The 22498-nt window shown below is 33.9% G+C and overlaps 1 protein-coding gene across 3 annotated transcripts in view; it reads right to left on the reverse strand.

The window, feature by feature from the left end:
- Window positions 1–22498, reverse strand: part of Mkln1 (muskelin 1) — a 175005-nt gene that overhangs the window by 126867 nt on the left and 25640 nt on the right. For all 3 annotated transcript variants that reach the window (XM_087204420.1, XM_087204419.1, XM_013076486.3), the window contains exon 2: window positions 16157–16226. Coding sequence is in view for 2 of the 3 variants with exons in the window: in XM_087204419.1 (XP_087060545.1) it covers window positions 16157–16226 (70 nt within the window). In the remaining variant the exon portion in view is untranslated. The remainder of the gene's footprint in view (window positions 1–16156; window positions 16227–22498) is intronic.

Genomic DNA, 22498 nt, shown 5'->3' on the forward strand with positions numbered 1-22498 from the left:
CGAGAAACACCTATACTCTTTTCAATTATAGAAATTGAGGAAAATTACCATTGATAGACTACATGTCAAAAAAGCTATTAAAAGAAAACAATTCAGATGTTTTGCTGGAAAGATCTTATGCTTCATGATAATATTGGATAATGTAAGTAGTAACAGTAAAAAAAAATGAAGTTGGTGGGTCTATTACTAAATACAAAAATTAGCTCAAAATAAGTCAAAACTGATCCAAAATTGATCCTTTACAATCAAATACCAAAAAGTTATAGAGCTAAACTTTAAAACTCTTAGAGAAATATAAAACAGAGAGGCAAATATTCATGGCTTTGGATTTGACAATGAATTCTTGGATATGATGCAAAAGTACAAACAAGAAGTGTAAAATTTGGATTTCATCAAGATGAAAGCTTTTTGAGATAGGTATGGTAGCACATGCCTATAATCCCAGAATTGTGGGAGGCTAAAATCAGATGATCACAAGTTGAAACCCAGCGTGGACAACTTGGAAAAAAAAAATAGCTGGAATATAGCTCAGTGGGAAGGCCCTAATTTCAATTTCTAGTACTTAAAAAATATATTAAAACTCTGGTATCAAAGCATACTAAAGTGAAAAGATAACTTACAGAATGGGAGATTTGCAAATCATATATTTAATTAGTCTAAAATATAGAAAGCACAAATAACTTTTAAAACTTAACAACAAAAAGATAACACAATTTTAAAAGGTGGGGAAAGAACCTGAGTAGCTCTTTCTCCAGTGAAAATAAACAAATGACCAACAGGCACATCTGCTTAACATCATTAGTCATAATGAAAATCCAAATCAAAGCTACAATGAAATGCCACTTTATATCCACTTAAGATGGAGACAGGAAGCGAGGGAGGGAGTGAAAAAGGGGGACAGGCACAACCCACCATATGAATAACAAGAATTTTCAAAGATACAGGCAAAATGAAATTCTTAAATATTGGCTGATAGGAATGTAAAATGGCACAGACACTGTGGAAAATAGTTTGAAGGTACCTCAAGAAAGTTAAAAAGAATTACTACAAGACCAACAAGTACATAATCAAAGGAAGTGAAAACCACTTATTGGAATAAACATTTGAATATGTATGTACAGAGAAGTATTATTCACAATAGCCCAAAAGTAGAAAGAACTCAAATGTCCATACAATGATAAATGGCAACAAAAAAAAAAAATGCAGTACCTCTATTACAATAGAGTATCATATAACCATAAAAAAGAATTAACTACTATACGTGCTATAATATGAATTAATCTCAAAAACTTGCTAAGGGAAAGAAGTCAGACACAAAAAGGTCACATACTGTATGATTCAACTTACATGAAATATCAGTAAGTAAAGACTAAATATGGAAAGCAGATTGGTGATTGCTAAGAGTTGGGTTAAGAGAGAAAGGAGAAATACTTAAGTCCTTAAGTATAAGTTTCCTTGTGAATGATAAAAACATTTGGGAACTAGATAGAGGTGATAGTTGGACACTCTTATAAACATATTTGATGGCACTGAATTATACATTTTAAAAGTTAATTGAATAATGAATTTTACTTCAATTTAAAGAATGATTTCAGACCACTCTGAAATAAAAGTGTCTGCAATATCATGCACCCTCCAAAGGAACTGGGGAAGGATCCTTCTTTGTCTTTTCCAGTACCTGATGTTCCTGATGTTTCTTGACTCATGGCAGCCTAACTCCAATCTCTCCCTCCATCTTCACAGCTTTCTTCCTTGTGTCTTGTGTCTTCTCCTTTTCTATGTCTAGTAAAGGTACTCCTCATTTGATTTAGGGCCTACTCTAATCAAGGATGATCTCAATTAGATATCATCACTTAATTATATCTGCTAAACAATTATTCAAATAAGGCCACATTCCTAAAGTTTCATACATCATTACTGCTTTGAGTGGAAGGGGAAGGTAAAATACATAACTCACTACACAGTACTAGCCCAGGCAAAAAAACAATTAAGGCTTATGAAAATGAGCTCTAGGTCCTGTTAAAAATGTCAGGGTTGTGCAATCTAGTAAGCAAGGCAGAAAATGGTATGTGATGAGAATGAAGAGGTGGGTAGCCACCAGATCATGCAATGTGCACCCGCATTATGTGGATTTCAAATTCTGAATGCGGTGGGATCTATCTAGGTACAACGGAAAGCCACAATCTGACAACACACAAAATATATAGTCTGCTTTGTGAAGAATGGATCAGCGCCAGTTACAATGCTGTTATAATAATTCACATAAATGAGATGAAGGAGATTTGGACTAGAATGATGTGGAGTTGGAGAAGACTAAACAGTTTCAACATACATACTGGAGAAATAAGTGGTAGAATGGATGACTAAATGTAGGAAGGGGAGACGAAGGTAATCAAGGATGATGATTTAGTTTCTAATTTGAATAATAAGCTAGCTACTAATATTATTTACTCTGACAGGAAGAACTGACAAATAGATACGAAGCATAAAAAATGACAACAGTCAAGTTCGAACAATAGATCTATGAATGTCTGAGGCTGTGTATAAATCATGCTGGTATCTTAAAAACAAGTGATTTATGATTTCTCATGATTCTGTGGGTTCACTAGGCAGTTCTTGTACTGGTATCTCCAAGACTCACTTATGTAGCTGTATTTAGCTGGTGGACTGGCAGGCAAACTAGGCCTTGTTGGGGTGTGAAGAGGCTGGGCTTAAATGGGATTGGGCCTCTCCTTGTCAGCTTTCAGTCGAATTCAAGAAGGCTAGATGGGCTTTCCTCAATTCACAGTTGTCTCAGAGTTCCAAGAGATCTTGCTAAGAAATCATAATTGAATTTTCTCTTGGTCAAAGCAAATTACAAGGCCAGCCAAGATTCATGACACGGGGAACAGACTGCATCTCCTGCTGGAAGGAACTGTAATTTGTGACCATGTTAAGAAATATAAACTCTTTTCTGAGGACAGTAAAGATAATTGTAAATCATACATCTGATAAAGGACAAATGTACACAAAAACTCTCAAAATTCAACAATAAGTAAACAACAAATTTAAAAACTGACAAACCATTTAAGAAGACATTTTACCAAAGAACACTTAAGAAGGCAAACAAGCATAAGATAATTATTGTTAGTAATTGTAAAAATGCAAATTAAGACCACAAATACACATACATTAGCAATACATCTTTATTTATACCAGCCCGAAACTGTAAAACCCAATGCCTAACAATATGTATAAAGATGAACAGATTAGGAGACATTCATAAAAGAATTAAGCTAGGCAATATAAAAAGATAAAAATGGATGCATTATTTATACAAACTATAACAGGAATGAATCTTAATTACTTTCAGTGAAATAAATAAAACAAAAAATAAATACTGTATTGCTCTATTTATATAATACCCTAGAAAATACAAACTATAAAAACTAGGAAATGCAATCTGTAATGAAAGAACACCCATCAGTGGTTGCTTGGAGACAGGGAAAGAGGTGGGTAGAAGGGATTAAAATGGAACATGAAAAACTTTTGGAGGTAACAGATATGTTTAGTATCTTCAATGTGGGTATTTTCAAGGACCTATATTTATGTCAAAACTTGCTAAATTATATACCAAAAATGTATGTCAATTACACCTCAATAGCTATTAAAATATAAATAAAAGACACAGGTAAGCCACAAACTGATAAAAAATATCTACAGTATATAGCTGAAATAGGACTTACATCAGGAATAGATATAATCAATTCTTAACATACAATTCAATAGCAATCAAAAAGTAAAGAACTTTGCACTCTTAAATGGGTAAAAAATTCATTGAAAAGCTAAATGAACATTTAAAAAACAAATTGAAAAAATACTCAGTATCATTAGTCATCAGGGATTTACAAATTAAAACCACTTCACACCAATAATTACTAAAATTAAAATGTGTGTCAATACCAAATATTAGTAAGGTATGAAGTGACAAGTCTGATAATTTCACATAAAATATATTCCTACCTTATGATACAGCAATTCTAATTTTAGATATTTACCCAAAATAAATGAAATATATTATTTTAAAAATCTTATAAAAGAACACCCATAAAAGCTTTATGCATAATCATCAAAACAAAAACAACCAAAGTCCCTAAATAGAAGAATGGATGAACAATTGTGGTACATGCATACAAAGGGATAGTATCCTGTAATGTAAAGAAAATATTAATGCACATGACAACATGGATAGATATCAAAAAACATACTTAGGATAAAAAGTCTTTTTTTTATTTTAAAAATTTAAGCATATTGAATACAATTTACATGATGGGAAAATACCTTCACTGGTAGAAACCACACTAATGACTCTTGACATCAAAAGTAGCCAATCTGGGCCAGGGATTTAGCTCAATGGTTCCAGCACCTGCCTTGCAAGCACAAGGTCCCAGGTTTGATCCCTGGTATCAAAAAAAAAAAAGTAGCCAATCTGAGAGTGTTCAGTTCTCCTTGTTGATTGGTTCCTGCCCTGTAACCCATAAGCAGATGCACCATCATTTCTGCATCCTAACAGGGTGTTGTACTGTGTGTAGCTATCTCGTGTTCTGTTTTGTTCTTCTTAAAGCCCTGAGATCCCTAAGATGCTGCCAAAACTCCCTGTACCTACTAAGGCTTTATTAATATAGTATTTTATAAAATTAAATTACATCAACTGTGGGAGACATAGCATATTTAGGGTTTAAATTATAAAAATAGGCATTTACTGCATTTTTTCTGACCATATTTGAAATTCATGGTTTTTCACATTTGGTGGGTGCTCTAGGAACATAACCCCCATGATTTTGGGGTTCCGTTGTACCTGATTTGATCTTAAAACACTAAACTCCTTCACTGTTTCTTCAACAAAACATACAGAATTATGACACTTTAATGTACCATTATTTTGCTGCTGTTGTTTAAAAATATTGGGTATCCAACTCCAGGCATCAACTAATCTGTCTCAGCTTTCCTGGTAGTAGGATTACAGACAGGCACAACAGAGTTCAGATTAATGCCTATTTAGAAAAATACTAAGTAGATACACATAGACCAGAGAAAGAATCATACTACAGTGATAGATGTGCACCCATGTTCATAGCAGCACAGTTTGTGATAGCTAAAACTTGGAAACAGCCCAAATGCCCATCAACTGGAGACTGGATAAAGAAAATGTGGGTTTTTTAATAAAATGAAGTACTACTCAGCCATAAAAAAATGAGAAATTGGAGACATTTATAGCTAAATGGATGCACGTTGAGGCAATACACTAAAGTGAAATAAATAGGACACACATGTATAAATACCGAATAGTTTCTCTGGTGTGAGAAACTGAAAGTGTAAATGGGGACTAAAATGTACGATAGGTAATGTGAAACAGGATTTAAAGGGCCAAAGGGAAAGGAGGTGGGAGGGGTAGGGGAAAGGAAAGAAGGGAATGGAATTAATGGAAAAATAGGAACAAAATCTTTGTAAATCGGGAGGAATGGAGGGGTTGAAGGGAGGGCTGGGCAAGGGTGAAAGATGGGAACCAAGAGAGACTATGTAAAGGTGCAAATTTCCAATGATGAATGTCATTATATTGTATACCTAAAATGTACCAATGATTAGAATGAATAATGGATAAAGCAAAATAGGAAGAAAAGTTCCAAAGGGGTAGGGGTAGTGGGAGAGGCAGGGGAAAGGAAAGAAGGAAAAGGAAAAATGATGAGAAATGGAAAAAATGGAAATAAAGTCTTCGTAAATAGGGAAGGGTGGAGGGGGTGAAGAGAGGGCTAGGAATGGGGAAAAAATAAGAACCAAGATGCATCATATAAAGGTACAAGTTCCCAATGAGAAATGTAATTGTGTTGTATACCTAAAATGTACCAATAAAAGAATTTAAAAAAAAAAGATACATCATGCACAGGTACAAGCACCCAATGATAAATGTAAATGTATTGTATACCTAAAATGTACCATTAAAAGAATTTAAACAAGAAAAAAAAAAAAAAAAGAATGAGCCATATGCCTGGTGTGGTGGCCCATGCATGTAATCACAGGAGGAGGCAGGAGGGCCAGTGCACAAGTTTGAGGCCAGACTGAGCTACAAAGTTCAAGTGCAGCCTGCACTGCAGTGAGACCCTGAATCTTCATAGGACTTTCATCCATACTGTGGATTCACATATGTATCAAATGAAGACCTTTGCACATTTCTTCTAGTCAAGGTTTTCCTCCATACCCCATTACATCTGTGACTCAAACAAGATAACCAGAGGCATTTCCATATACTTTACACTAATACAAGTCTTGTATAGTTTCATGAGTGCTAGAAAGGTCTTCTGACAATGAAGTCTCCCCATAGTTTACATTTAGGATTACTCTCTACTATGAATTCTTCCAAGTCTAAGATATAAAGTGTGAGAACTGGACAATCTAGAGGTTTTTCCATAATGGTTACACAAATAGGCTTAGTCTCCCTTCTGCCTTTTTAATGATTTAGGACAACAGAAAGCTTTCCCACATTACTTAACTCATGTGGTTTCTCTCCACTGTGCAACTTTTATGTCTTCGAAAACTCCTTTCCCAATGGAAAGCTTTCTCACATTGCTTACGCTCATATGATTTATCTCCACTGTGAACTTCTTTATGTTGTCGAAAACTACTTTCCCAAAGAAAGGCTTTCCCACAGAAAGGCTTTCCCACATTGCTTATATTTATATGATTTTTCTCCACTATGAACTTTTTTAATGTCTTTGAAAATTACTTTCCCAAAGGAAGGCTTTCCCACACTGTTTACACTCATATGGTTTTTCTCCACTATAAGTCCCTTCATGTCTTTGAAATTGAGTCACAGGTAAGAAGACATTTCCACAGTGTTTTTGTACATACGGTGTCTCTCCAGTGTGAGTCCGTTCATGTAACTGAATGTATAAGGAAGAACTAAAGGCTTTCCCACATTGCTTACATACATATGGTTTCTCTCCACCATGAACCATTTCACGGTATCGAAGGGAACTTCAATGAGTATAGGCTTTCCCACATTGCTTACATACATAGGATTTTTCACCCCTGTGAACTATTTCATGGTATCGGAGGGAACTAGAATGAGTGAAGGCTTTCCCACATTGCTTATATATACATGGTTTCTCTCCAGTATGAATTTTCTTATGGCTTTGAAGGGCACTGTAAGAAACGAAAACTTTCTGACACTGTATACACATATAAGGCTTCTCTCCAGTGTGAATCCTTTCATGTTGTCGAAACATAACAGAACAAATAAAAGCTTTCCCACACTGGTTACATACATAGGGCTTCTCTCTATGGTGAAACCATTCATGATATCGAAGGGAACTGTGATCAGTGAAGGCTTTCCCACATTGCTTACACACATAAGGTTTCTCTCCAGTATGAATTCTTTCACGTCTTTGAAGGGAACTAAAATGACCAAAGGCTTTCCCACAATGGTTACACAGGTAGGGTTTCTCTCCAGTGTAAATTCTTTCACGTACTGGAAGGGAACTAGAACTTGTGTAGGTTTTCCCACATTGTTTACATACATGGCATTTCTTTCCACTGTGAATTTGTTCACGGTTCTGAAGAGAAGTGGAATGAGTAAAGCCATTCGCAACTTGCTTACATGGATAAGATTTCTCTTCATTTTCAGTCTTTTCAAGTTTCTGAAAGCCTCGGGCTTTCTCATTTTGCCTATGTTTGTAAGGCTTTTCTCCGCATTCCTGATTTTCATTAGGTTTGCATACTGGGTGAGCTCTGAGTGGCACATTTAGGGAAGAATGATCAATGAAGGCCTCTCCATATAAATAGTTTTCACAAGGTGATACTCCAGAGGAAGTTTTCTTCTTCACAATATGCTCTGGTGTCTGGTTGAAAGTTTCTCCACATTGACTACCTTCTTTATATTCACAGAGTTTGTCTACAACTTGAGTCCTTATAGTTCTTCTGGAGTTTTTGTACCCATCTTCAATATTTGGGTATTCACATTTTTCTCCATGTCCAGGTTCCGGGGTGTCCTGGTGTGCTCCCTAGGGGTCTTGAAGCCCTCAGAGTTCACAGAGGGACCCGGGCTGAGCCACCTTGTCCTTTCACCCTCAATCCCTAATCCCGATAAAAAGTCTTGACATATGTGTGTGGGAGTTCTCGCTCTGTGACTCCATCTATATCAAAGTTTTGAACTAATGGTAAAAGAAATCTGAACAATGGCTGCCTCTGTGTACAGGGTGGGAGAACTAGGGATTCTTTGATAAGGGGGCAGAAAGGACATTTCTGGACTAATGGAGATATTTTATATCTTCAGGGAGGTATGAATTATATTGGCATGTACATTTTTCAAATTGGATATGGTACACATTTAGGGAATATATTTTACCATATGAGGCAGGGGGATTGCAAGTTTGATGTCAGCTGGGGGAAACGAGCAAGACTGTTCAAAGAAAAAGAAAGAGAGAGAGAGAGAGAAAGAGAGAGAGAAAGAAAGGGCTTGCTTAGCACATGTGAAGCCCTGGGTTTAATCCACAGTACTGCAAAAATAAAATTAAGAAAAATGTATTATATAATTTGTACAATGGTCCTTTCACAAACTTGGACAAAATAAAATATACCGAAATGTACATATTTTCTCATATTTTCTTCCTCACTTTGCAAGTAGTTCATTCTTAAAACATTCTTGTCACAGTTCATCAAACAGAAGGAATAACCTGAGTTAGTACATAAAATGCACACACACACACACACACACACACACACACACACACGTTATATTAAATAACCACTAACATTTCTTTGACCTTGTTGGTTACAAAAAAGCAGAATGCTTGCTGTTTCTTAATCAACTTCAACTGCTCTCTCTGGTCTATAATACAAAGAATAGTACTTAATATTATACTTCTACTTAAACTACTTTGCAAGAAGCTTAATCTAATCTTTCATAAAGCAAATGTTAAGACCTTCATAAGAGCCTGCACATTTTACCCAACCATGGTGTATCTAGCAGTCACCTTGATGACATGTTTTCCATGGCAGTATTAACAAAATATATTTGATGAGGAAGGATGAAATTATTAAGGCATTTCTAGGGTTTTCATTCATGTTGCATTATTCCCTACCAACAGAGATGGTTCAAAATTAACATGAACTATCTATGTTCTGAGTGGGAACAGTGAAAAAAATCAACTTCTGCATTTCACCAAGATGGTGTTGTAAAGGCCAGTAGCAAATTACAACCTCTCTGAAAACAACAACTTAGCAAAGAGAAAAAGAAGAGCAGTTCTGGGAACCGAGAGTCCATAGGAAAATTAAAAATTGCAAAGAAACTGAAAACAACACAGAGAAAAGAATGAAGCAGTCTGGAACACTAACCCCAGCTCCCAACAAAAGGGAAATGTCTCCAAAATGGCACTGGGGATTGAGACGAAGAAGAATGTTGGGACACCTAGAAGGCCTTCAAATATTATGCTGAGTAGGTTAAAAAGGAGTATAAACACCAAAACACAATCAAACCCAAGGACACATCACAGGGAGACAGAATTTAAAGAGATCAGCATAATAGTGACAGAAATTTTCTACAATGATCTTCAAATTGCAACACAAAAACAAGAGAAATGTGAGAAAGCAAAGAAACAAGATGCCTCCAAAAACCATTTGCTCCCAAAAACTGATTTCAAGGACACTGACTGAAGTACAGGAAGTTATAGGAAAAGAACTAAAAAAAAAAGCCAATGTTTGAAGAGATTTAAGAAGAAACACAAAGAAATTTCTAAGATGTTCTTCAACTTAAAGATAATCTAATTTTACTAATAAAATGTTCAAGATTAAAGAAACAAACTGATTCAAAATATGACCACTTTGGCAAAAAATTAAAATTATGAAAAGAAAGCAAGCAGAAATATAAGATATAAAAAAATTCAACAGAAAGCATGGGTAGCAGATTTGACCAATGAAAGAGTGTCAGAAATAGAAAACAAGGTAGAGGTAGATCATAAACTAAAAATGACTAGATACCATGGAAGCTGGATCCAATAGCTGCTAGATGATGCAAAACAAAACAAACAAAACAAAACATTAAAACAATCTTATGATTACAGGATTACAGGAAAAATTAAAAGACAACTCAAAAGATATAAAAAAATTCACTGAAATCATAGCAGAAAATTTTCCAAATCTAGGGGGAGGAACCAATCAATATTCAAGTTCAAGAGGGGCAGAACCTCAAATAGCCACGACCAGAAAAGAGCCCCTCCATAACACATCACAATGAAAATTCTAGAAATTTAACAAAAGGAAGAAATGCTAAAAGCTGTTAAGGAAAAACAGCAAATAACCTATAAAAGAAAGCTTATCAGAATAACAACCGATTTCTTCAGCACAAGCCTTGAAGACCAGGACAACTTGTAGTGAAGTTTTTTTAAGATCTAAAAGAAAACAATTGTCAACTCAGGCATCTATATCCTGCACAATTAGCCTTCAAGACTGACAGAGAATTCAAGACTTTCTATGACAAAGAAACTAAAGAAATACATGAGCACTAAAACACCACTGCAGAAAATACTTAGGGGAATCCCAGACAGAGATGGGGAGGCCACCAGCACAAAAGGGCCAAAAAGAAAGTATATATCTAACTGAGAAAGTAGTTAAACAAAGGGGTAGGGGAGACCTAGCACTGGAAAAATAATGCAATCACTGGTTTGACTAAACAATTACAATGATAATTCTCAATGTCAATGGTTTCAACTCCTGAATCAAAAGACACAGAGTGGGGCCTGGGATTTAGTTCAGTGGTGCTGCCGCCTGCCTCACAAGCACAAGGTCCCGAGTTCAATCCCCGGGACTGAAAATTAAAAAAAAGAAAAAAAGACACAGAGTGGCCAATTGAATCAAGAAATAAAATCCAACCATACTTTGCCTACAGGAAACACATCTCATCCAAAAGGAAGCACAGAGATTGAAAATGAAAGGATGGAGAAACAAGATTCCATGCAACTAGGGCCCAAAAGAAAGCAGAAGTAGCTATTTCATTTTCAGACAAACCAGATTTCAAGCCAAAACTGATGAGAAGAGACAAAGATAGCCACTATAATGGTAAAAAAAAAAATTCATCAGGAAAAAAATAACAATTTACAATATATATGCATTGAATGTTAATGAACCCAAATTCATAAAACAAAAACTACTGAACATAAAAAGATAAACACTAACACAATCACTGCAGAAGACTTCAATATCCAACTCTCACAAATAGACAGGTCAAAAACAACAAAGATAAAAGACCTAGAATAGCCAAAGCAATCCTGAGCAACAAAAGCAAAGCAGAGGCATTACAATCCTGGATTCAAACAACATGGTACTGCCACAACAACAGACATATTGATCAATGGAACAGAATAGAGAGATGCAGAACAACTTCTGGGACCTTCAGCCCTCTGATTTTTGTTTGTTTTGTTTTTTGGTGCCGGGGATCTAACTCAGGACCCTGTGCTTGCGAGGCAGGCAGCGGCACCACTGAGCTAAATCCCTGGCACCAACCATCAGATTTTTTTTTTAAGTATAACTTTATTATCATTCACTAAACACACACATATACAAAAATTAAAATTATTCCAAGAAAAGCAACGCAAGGGAAAAAAAACTATAATAATATTCAAATACAACAGAACTCAACAAAAGCAAAACTGAAAAGTACTTAAACATTTTTCCATATAATTTAAAAAAACATCTCAAGCATTAACAAGACATCAGAAGATGTGATTTGTTTTAGAAAGATTTTCAAAACTAACATTGAACAAATAGTGGTCTGGAGATTTTTAACAAAGGGACCAAAAGCATAGCTTGGAAAAAGGCCTCTAACAAAAGATGCTGGGAAAACTGGTTATTACACGAAGAATGACTATAGGCCCCTACCTTTCAACTTGTACTAAAAGAAAATCAAATAGAAGACTTGGATATAAGAACAGAAACACTGAATCTGCTGAAAGATAAAATAGGTAAAACTCCTGCATACATAGGTATAAGCAACAACTGTATGAACAAAAATCCAACTCCACAAGAAATAACACTAACAATTAGCAAATGGGATTATATAAAGTTAAGAAGTTCTGCACAGCATAGGGAACAGACAACAGAGTGAAGAAACAACCCTCAGAATGGGAAAAAAACTTTGCTAGCAACTTCTTGGACAGAAGACTATTATCTAGAACATAAAGAACTAAAAAACTTAGACTCCTCCAAAATAATAGACCTGATTTTTAAAAAAGGAAATTGAATAGATATTTCTCAAAAGAAAAAGTAGAAACAGACGTTAGGTATATAAAAAAATGTTCAGCATCTCTGGTCATTAGAGAAATACAAATAAAAACAATAAAATTCCATCTTACTCCTAAAAGAATGGCTATCAAGAACTCAAAAGGGCCAGGGATTTAGCTCAGTGGTTCCGCCGCCTCCCTCGAAAGCGCAAGGTTCTGAGTTTGACCCCCAGTACCAAAAAAAAAAAAAAACCTCAAAAACCAACAAATACTGGCGAGGTTGTGAGGAAAAAGGAACCCTTCTATACTGTTGGTGAAAATGTGAACTAGTACAACCACTATGGAAATCAATATAGAGAGTCCTCAAAAAACTAAAAATAGATATTCCATTTGACTCAACTATCCCTCTTCTGATCTTATTGGGAGTTAATGACATCTTACATACCCATGTTTATAGCAACACAACTCATAATAGCTAAATCTATCTGTTCATCCATAGGTGAATGGATAAAGAAAATGTGGTATATACACATAATGCAGTACTACTCAGCCATAAAGAAAGATAAATTTGAATCATTTGTAGGAAAATGGATGCATCTTGAGTTTATAATGCTAAGTGAAATACATCAGACACATGTAATATCACAGTTTCTCTTATTTGGGAAACCCAAAGTATAAGTAATTTAAAAAGCAAAATAAAAGAATGATAAGCAAAAACAGGTGATAAGAGTTTGTGGAGATGGGAAGGGAATCTAGAGATGAGGGGAGAAGGGGGGAGGGGAAGTAAAAAGGATTAAGATGCAATATGTATATGTAACAATCCTCCATGATAAATATATTAGGTATTATAAACAAACTAGTATTATTTTAATTAATTTTTCATTTATAGAAGTTTTGCTTGTTTTTCAAATCTATTATCAAATTTTATAGTGTCCTATTCCTTGCAGATGTCTTTTTCTCAATATGATTAGTAGTTTTTAAAAATTCTAATTATCTTTTAGTACTTTTAATTTCAATATCTAAAATTTTTGCACATTTCTACTAGTTCCTGAAGTGTCTTGTTTTCTGGTTCGTTTGATTATCTTTGAGTGTGTAGTGCTCATTTCCCTTCACAATGATTTTTGGAGACTACCTGAGGCCTAGGGATGAAGCTAACCACCTCCATAGACAATTTCTGCTGAGAAACTTAACAGCAATGTTCACAGTCACTTTAAAATGATATCATAAGGTGTCATGGATACCCAAGTGTTGAGAATTTGAATACTAAATGTGAACAAAGAACAATATATAGTATAACCTCTCAGGGATGGATTTTCTTCATTTTCCCTTCTATTCAATATCAATGCAACTCTCCCATTTCATCCCCAAAGGCAAGGATTTCTTCTGTTTTATCCTCATCCTAAGAATGAAACACGTTATGGTTGCAGCTTTCATAAACTTTATGTAGATGTCTATTATTTCTTTTAGATAGGCTTTTTACTAGTTTTTAGAGGAGTTGGAAGTAAGTATCAGAGCTGACAACCAAAAAGAATGCGAGACTCCTTGCTATGTATTTATATACCAAAACTATATCCATTCTACCTAAAATGGCAGTTTCTCATAAAACTAAGTAAAAATTAGAATTACTTCCCATTACACGTTTTTTGGGCAAGAATGGTGTTCTCAGAGATTTGCCACATGTTGTATTTAGGTACCAATTATAATGAATTGCAAGGAAGAAAAATGGTTTACATGTTATTCATTTCTAAAATAAACTAATCCTTAATCATAAAAACTTTAGATTACTTCTACTCTTAAGACTTTTTTTTTCTTTTTTGAGACAGGGTCTCACTATGTAATTCAGGCTGGACTTGAACTCACTATGTAACCCAGACTGGCCTCAAACTTGTGGCAATCCTCCTGCCTCAGCCTCCCCAGTGCTGTGACTGTAGGCATGTGCCACCATGCCCGGATATCTACTCTAGGACTTAACATATTAAACGTTAAATGATTCAGAGTTTTTCTTGGCTCCTCAAGAAGACAGTAATTAATTCACAGCTATATTCCCAATATCTAGTTTGGTATCTTAATGAGTACTTACTAAATAATTTTTGAATGAATAAAAAAAAATTAAGTAAAAAAATTAAATTCTACTGCCTTGAAAACACAGTCCAAAGGATAATTTCATAGTGAGAAGTCAACATATTCCATAACAGAAAGATAATAATAAAAACCAACAGACATGTGAAAATGTGAAGTCTAGTGAATCAAGATAAACATGATTACAAATATAACGTAAGCCCATCAACACAGGGTAATAAGCTTAAATATAAACAGGAAAAAGTAAATTAAAACTAAGCTAAATTTAAAAAAAAAGATCTGCCAGGCTGAAAAAATCTAACAATCAGTCATACAAGCGATGTGGAGAATGTGATGCAACAGCAACTTGCATATAATCCCAGTAAGAGTATAAATTATATAGCTACTTTGTAAAATAGCTTTGCATTATGCAATAAGGTTGAATCTACACATACGCACCCTATGATTCAGTAATTCTACTCCATATATACTGTAAAGTATATATGTATATATATCCTATATATGTATACTAAATATATGTATATATATCCTATATATGTATACTAAAAATCATGTTCATATTAGCCTGTCCCATGACAGCAAAAATCCATTAAAAATTCAAATGCCTCAACAGCAAACTAGAAAAGTATATTTTTACATATTTTTTTAAGTAAAAGCATAGATTTATTAGCAAAGATCAGTACATTTCTCAGGGTGGGAGCAGGCCAGTAAGAAGAGGTCATGGCAGCCTTGTTCTGCATATTTATACACTGGAATACAATATAACGGGGGAAATGAACAAACTATAATTATATATTACAAACATCAGTTTATTAAGCAAAAGATAGATATAAGAAGGGGCTCACAGGAGACTTCAAAAGGTGGGGGTTATTTTCACTTCTAAAAACTGTTGCTAATTAAACAAGTTATTTATTAGACTTTATATTGTTTATATAAAATATGAATATATATCCTTTAGACACATATTGTACAATAAAATACCAAGTGATCCAAGCAAGTATGCATCATAAAAAGAAAAATAAGTATAGAGACTAGGTTGCCATTAATTACACTAGAATAAACAAGTTTTATTTATTCATTTACTTTGCCTATAACAGTATTAATTTCCTTGAGGATATGGACATTATTAAGTGTGCCTATTACATAAGAATTAATGTGGAAAGTGTATTCAGTGAAAGTGATTGTTTTTAAATTCAGACACTACTTAATCAGGAAAAGAAATTAGCTCATGGTTCTAACAATATCTAGATATACTACTTTAATACAATTAAAAACTGTATTAAGTTTATTTTCCATAAAAGGCAATCATTAAGTCAAAGCTCAATTTACTACAACTTACTAAGATTTCCTTAAACATTTATAGAATGACTTGAGTATAACAGAACAGAGTTCATAACCTTTGCTCAGGTCAGAATAGCAACACCTACACTATAACCAGTTCTTCTTGGTTAACAGTTTCCTCATAAGGGGTCAAGAAACTTAGTTCTAGGCTGAGGGTGTGGTTCAGTGGTAGTGCCCAGCAAGGACAAGGCCCTGGGTTCAAACCTGAGTCCCGCAAAAGAAAATCAGTTTTGCATCACTATTAACCCAGAAAAAAAGAATTAGAATTTAAGTACTTCAGCAGACAGAAGGAAAAGTCTATCTCATCAAATCCCACACTGCATTTGCCTATGAAATAAAAATTCTTCCAAAATTTAAAAGTGAAAAAAATTTACCTCACAATCCCAAAGACTAAATAAACTACAAATGGATACCAGATAACTTTTATCAATTGAATAAGTGCCTAATTCTGAATTCTAAATAACATCAGAGGCTACATATAATCTTACCTGGGGAGGATAGTTGCTCTCTGAAGACCATCTTGAAGACTGGTCGTTTGGTTTATCCACTAAAATGTTCCTGAAATAAAGAAATGGAAATTGCAGCAAATAATTAAAAGAGTAAGTGAAACTAAGTGCACAAAAAGAGGAATAATCTACTAGATTTTCAAATTATCATTAAAGTTACATAATGCTTAAAACTTGAATATGAAACATAGTAAGCACAGAAAGCCTCTGGTATAAGAGTGTGTGTGTGTGCGTGTGTGTACACATATAATTTTAAAATATGATAAAGCCTTTGTAGAGAAGGGAAGGGGATGTGGGGATGGAGAAAGACAGAGGGAAATGGGAAATACAAAGGATCAAGATGCAATATGTGTATGTCCTATTGTACCAATATCCCACAATAAATACATTCATTATGTATCAAAAACATATACTGAAAACAAATATACTGTACTAATAAAAAATTAAGAAAGAAAAAGAGGTTAAAAACAGGATAAAGGTCACATTTCAAACAATGGAGAAAGGTAAGAGTTTCCATAAGGCAACTTTTGTTTACAAGAGAGACAGACAGACAACAGACACTGAGAGACAGACAGAGACGGAGACAGAGACAGAGACAGAGAGATAACTACTTCATACTAAGCGATAATAATGATCTTTTAGGTATAGTAAGAATTTAAGGCAAAAACAAAGGAATAATATACCCAAATACCTAAAAATAAATAAAAACATACTATGTACCTTCTAAATTATTGGGACAGAAAAAATTCAACAAGAAAAACCCTATTTTTTGAAAAAGTAGGAAATAAAAGACTGTAACAATGAAAATATTAAAAACAAAATTTAAAATAACAATATTAACACCAAGCATAAATACAGACATACATATAAATGGTCTAAAATAACATTAAAATATTGTTTCTATTATGTGAATAAGTATAGTATAATAACTAGATTCAAAGGCAAACATAATAACAAATGGACTCAAGACAGATAAAACGTATATAATACAGATGCAAACTTTGTAAAAACTGGGAAGAATACAAAATAAAAAGAAATAGCTGTGTGAAAACAATAACAATGTAACAGAATCCAAGCCACATTAATGATATAACTTGTGGGTTGCAATATATCAAAACAAAAATAAAGCAAACACCATAGTAAATATAAAAAGAAACTGATAAAAATAGAGATAAATGTCTTCCAGCACCTGGAAAATTAATAAACAAAAACCAGTCATCTGTATGACATCAAGATAGTGGTAAGGAATAATGGTATTATGAAAAAAATATGAGGAAAAAACCTTAATAGTGTGAAGTAACTAGACATGTCATAACCTGAAAAATTAGCAGATGGATCACTACACACAAAGTTAAGGAAAACAGTTACAAGGTGTTTTGGTTTGTGAAATGCGTATTAGCCCACTAGAGATAAGGCAGATGGACATCTGAGAATAAAATTTAAGGGAAATGACAGGGCTGAATAAAACATGCATCTTTAGACACATAGTGTATCTAAAGCAAAGACACTGATGTAGATGATGTAGGCAATAAAATGAAGCTAGAGAGAAGTTTAAGGATTAATTAAATTCTAAAGGTCCATAAGAAAAGAAACAAGCAGAGGCAAGTGAAAAGGGCCAAAAACAAGGACCTAGAAAGTGTGGATGCCAACTGAAGAAAGTATTTTAAGAAATAAAAAAACTACACAAAATGCTTCTGAGAAGATAGGGTAGTAGTGTTCATTTTCATATGGCTCAATGGTGCCACATACAAGGTGTTTACTAAACATTTCAAGATGTGAACAAATAAATAGCACTAAAAAGAAAAAAACTGGATCTGCAATAGCATAGTATATTAATTTCCATCGGTTACCTATTACTTAAAGTTCATACTAAGTTAAAATGAAAATGAAAGAGGGCCAGGGATTTAGCTCAGCAATTCCACTGCCTGCCTCCCAAGCACAAGGTCGCGAGGTCGTGAGTTCAATCCCAGGTACCATAAAAGAAAGAAAGAAAAAAGAAAATGAAAGAGAAATAAAATACAGACCAGAAATAGTTTGTTGAAATTTAATAGAATCAAAATTGAAGTTCTGTACCTATCTATGACTTTCCTTTAGAACTATCTCAAAGTTAGCTAATCTAGGTTGGCTTCCTCCTATGACAGGAGATGGGCCAATATGAAAATAAAACTATAAGAAAATATTGTATAAACAAACAACTAAACAGATAGAAGATAGACTAATAGATACAACATAAAGAATAACCCAATCAGTAGCATAAGAAGACAGCAGACATAGAAATGAAGAGAGATATCTTAAAAGACTGTGCACTGCAGGGAATAAAAATCAATGGCCTTTTAATTCCAGTTGCCAGGAATCTGTTTCTAGCAACCAAAACAACGTGACCACAACACCTTTGTAGGCACCCTATGACTTTTATTTATATAGTCCTACTGTCTAGAAAAATAGAGAAAAAAGTTATGCAAGACAGAATTCAGAGCCAAAACCACAGAAATCAAGTAGTAAAGATATATCTACCAAGATTAAACATCTCCCATATTTCAAATACAAAATGAAAACTAATAATTGAAAATTGGTCAAGAACTGAAAAGGGAAATGAGCTGGTGACTCAAATGGCTTCTTATATTTATCAGGTTAATTAATATTTAAATTGCACATTTTTATTTTTCCCAACACTGGCTAAAAACTGAAGGTAAAAAAAAGTGAGTAACATTTTAAGTCTCTTGGACACAGACTACCAAGGCAAGGCTATAAATAAATTCTTCTATTAGGACTATAAAACTTTGGGACAAAGAACACGGGTAATTAAAAACTAGAATACAACGTTAACTTTTTTCAAGTTATATTCTCTGGTTTTGAATATTTAAACACAAGTGTTAAATTCATCACTAGGAGATAATTTATTGGACATTTTGGGGTTAATTCAAGTGAGCAAATCAAAAATTTTTTATTAAACTTATACTCACACCCTATTCCTACATAACCTTTCAAATTACTGCTTTTAAGAATAGTTAAAATTATTAGTTACCAAAAAATGGAATATTTAACATTGTTGCTAACAGCTTCTCACACTAAGATCAATTTTAAATTGAGAGTTGCAGATACTCAAAAGCCACCTCTAATTTTGATATAAAGAAAAGTCAGTCAAGCAGAGTATTACAGCGAGTGTTGAAGGATTAAACCTGGGAATGTTTTTCCTTTAACAGTTTAAAAATACACATACAACCTGTGCCCTTTTGTTGAATGAGGTAATAAAATAGATCCAAAAGAAATCAACTAAGAATGTAAGAACTTGGACCTTGGCCACTAATTGGTTAGGTAATCCATCACATAATCTCTTGAAAGTTTTAATTCCTTTATCTGCATTGTGAAAGAAAAGGTTGAGTTCCTTAATCTCAAATTTCTTCCAGCTCTAACTAAGGCGGTTAGATGGCACACTCTAGGAAACACCATTCATGAAGGTATTCTACAATTCTATGATTACCTTAATTTAAAGTATAATGTAAAATTAGCCTCCTGTATACCAATCAGTGTAACACACAGGAAGCTAAAAAGTATAGCAGGTATAGGGGATAGAGAGATGGAGAAAGGATAGTTAATGAGTACAAGGGTGCAGTTAGATAAGAGGTGTAACTTTTAATGTTCTATAGCACAGTATGATAACTACAGTTCACATCAATTAACTGAATTTTTCAAAATAGTTAGTATAAAAGATTTAGAATATTCCCAACACAAATGACACATCTGAATACATAAGCCACTCTAATATTATACACTGGATACACATATTGAAATGTCACACTGTATCCCATAAATATGTACAATCACTGCCAATTAAAAACAAAAATATATTTTAAAAGCAAATTCGAGTTTGAAGAAAAAATGCAGTAAAGAAATAACAAAGAATAAAGATGGTGTACACATTGTTGAGGTTTAAAGTTACTTTTACATACTTTACAATCTTCTGCTTTCCATCCACCTCCCCATACTAGGGTACCAAGGCCTTCATACTGAGCTATAATCCCACCCCCGCCCCTACCTTTTTTAAGACAGGATCTCACTAAATTGCTAAATTCGCCTAGCTTGGCCCAGACTTGCCTCCTACCTCAGCCTCTCAAAGTGCTAGGATTACAGTGGTATACAAGATAGACAAGGTCTCCATTTGTGATGCTAATATTCAAATTAAAAGTACAAAATAAACAAACAGAGTTACATGCAAAATAATACTATGATAGGTGCTGTAAAAAATAAACAGGGTACTGAAATATAGCCAAAATTGAAGAGATTCCTCTCTGGGAAAAAAAAATACTACTTAAATTAATTAAAAGGAGATACTCATGTAAAAATGAAGGAAAAATCTATTCTCCACAAAGGAACCAACAAATTCAAATCCTGGCAAAAGAAAATAATCTGAACAAGGAAATCTGAGAACCAAGTAAAGTCTGATAATGTCCTTTACAGGGTTCAAGATGCATGTAATGCAAAGAAGGCAATCCAGAGAACATTCAAGAAGTGCTAACGTTAGACTCTTAAGGGGATTTCAGAACTATCTTACCAATATTCTCTTATTGTCAGAAAGACAGAAAACCACCCTGAAGAAAAACTGCAGGAAATAGAAAATAACCTAAGCAAAGATAAGACATGTTTTAAGTGGGCAGAGGATAGACTTCAAAAAGTATCATAACAGCAAAAATTTTTAAAAGAGCCTCTTCTTCAGAAAGCAAAATATCCGGAAAACATAAAAAGGCAAAAACCTTTATTATTTCTCAAAAGTCCAAATTTTAAAACTGCTTCACAAATCAGAGTGGTCATGAACTACAAAGCTCGAAAACTGCAGTAGTCTATTCCTTCTTCCTACAGAAATTCTTCCCCTCAACTACTGGAAAACTAACTTGTTTAAACACTAGAAATTAAAATTTAAGATGTTATTGGAAAAATAATATTCTAACATAATAAAAACACTCAGAAATGTAGCCACAAAGAAGATGAAAACTGTTAATTCATACTTCAAAATTACATTAAAAATTAAGAAAATAGTCTATTAAGCAGTAATAAATCAAAATCAGCTCAAAAATAGCATGATCAAGCCAGGCTTAGTGCTGTACACCTATAATCCCAGCACTCTGGGAGGCTGAGGCAGGGAGATCATAAATTCAAGCTTGGCCTAGCTAGGTGATTTAGTAATTTAATCTCAAAATAAAGAAAAAAATTTAGAAGGGCTAGGGATATAGCTGAGTACAAACCTCTAGGTTCAATCTCCAGTACTAAGAGAGAGAGAGAAAGAGAGAGAGACGGGAACAATATCACCAGTTGATAGGAAGAGCTGATAAAACTCATGAAAAAGAATATTTTTAAGACTAAATACAAAGAACCTCCTCAAAAAAAAAACCTCTTCCCTTAAAAAAGGTAAATAATGGAACAACACATTAAAAAGTGAACAATAATTAAACATGCAACAGTAAGAAATTCATATAAAAAGTCATTTTTTTGGAAGCAAATATTTCATGCTTCAGGTAAATTTTCTAAATTAAAACTTGAACCTCACATGGAAAAGATACATGATTTCCTAGGGAAGTTGAACTCAGAAGATAACTGTACAATCTACCAGCTTGATATTTTCTTAACTTTCTTGAGCATTCAGGTAAAAATATCAAGCCTCTAATAACCAAAAGAAAATTATGTAAAAAGACTTTTCAATGGCTATGTTTCATATCCCAAATACAATAAAATAGGAAAAGTGTAAGCCTAGGACTTCATAGTCAAACTGTCCTTCAAGTTAAAGGCATAGTTCCTTGAGCTACTGAAAAACCCACTAAAAAACAAACTATCCATGTCAAAATTGACTTGAAAGCTTCAGCATAACATTTAGTTATATGAACTAAAAATGCCTATTTAACCAAGAAGATAAGAATGGCAAATAATGCTGAATAGATTAATGCCATTTTTGTGGGAAGAAGTTCATGACAGTGGGAGTAAGTTCCTCATCAGAGAATAAGTTAGGTCTTTGTCTCCTTTCCTCCTTCCCTTTCTTGTCCTCCTTTCGCCTTCCCCCATGGGATGATAAAGCAAGATGATGCTGGCTCCCTAACTGGACTTTCCAGACTCCAAAATTGTGAGCCAACAAATTTCTGATCATTATAAATAACTCAATCTGTAGTATGCTGTTATACCAGACCAAGATAAGGGAGGAATAAGAAACATTCTGATAAAAGGACCCGGCAATATTCTGTTTTTTAAGCAACATACTGCTATTTTAAAGCTAGACTTAATCATAAATGTTTATTACAATCTCCAGGACAACCATCAAAAACAAGTTTAAAAGAAGTA

Source organism: Heterocephalus glaber, unplaced genomic scaffold, assembly GCF_053883595.1.
Source record: "Heterocephalus glaber isolate CG9 unplaced genomic scaffold, H.glaber_assembly_v1.0 deba00000546, whole genome shotgun sequence".
NCBI lineage: Eukaryota > Metazoa > Chordata > Mammalia > Rodentia > Bathyergidae > Heterocephalus > Heterocephalus glaber.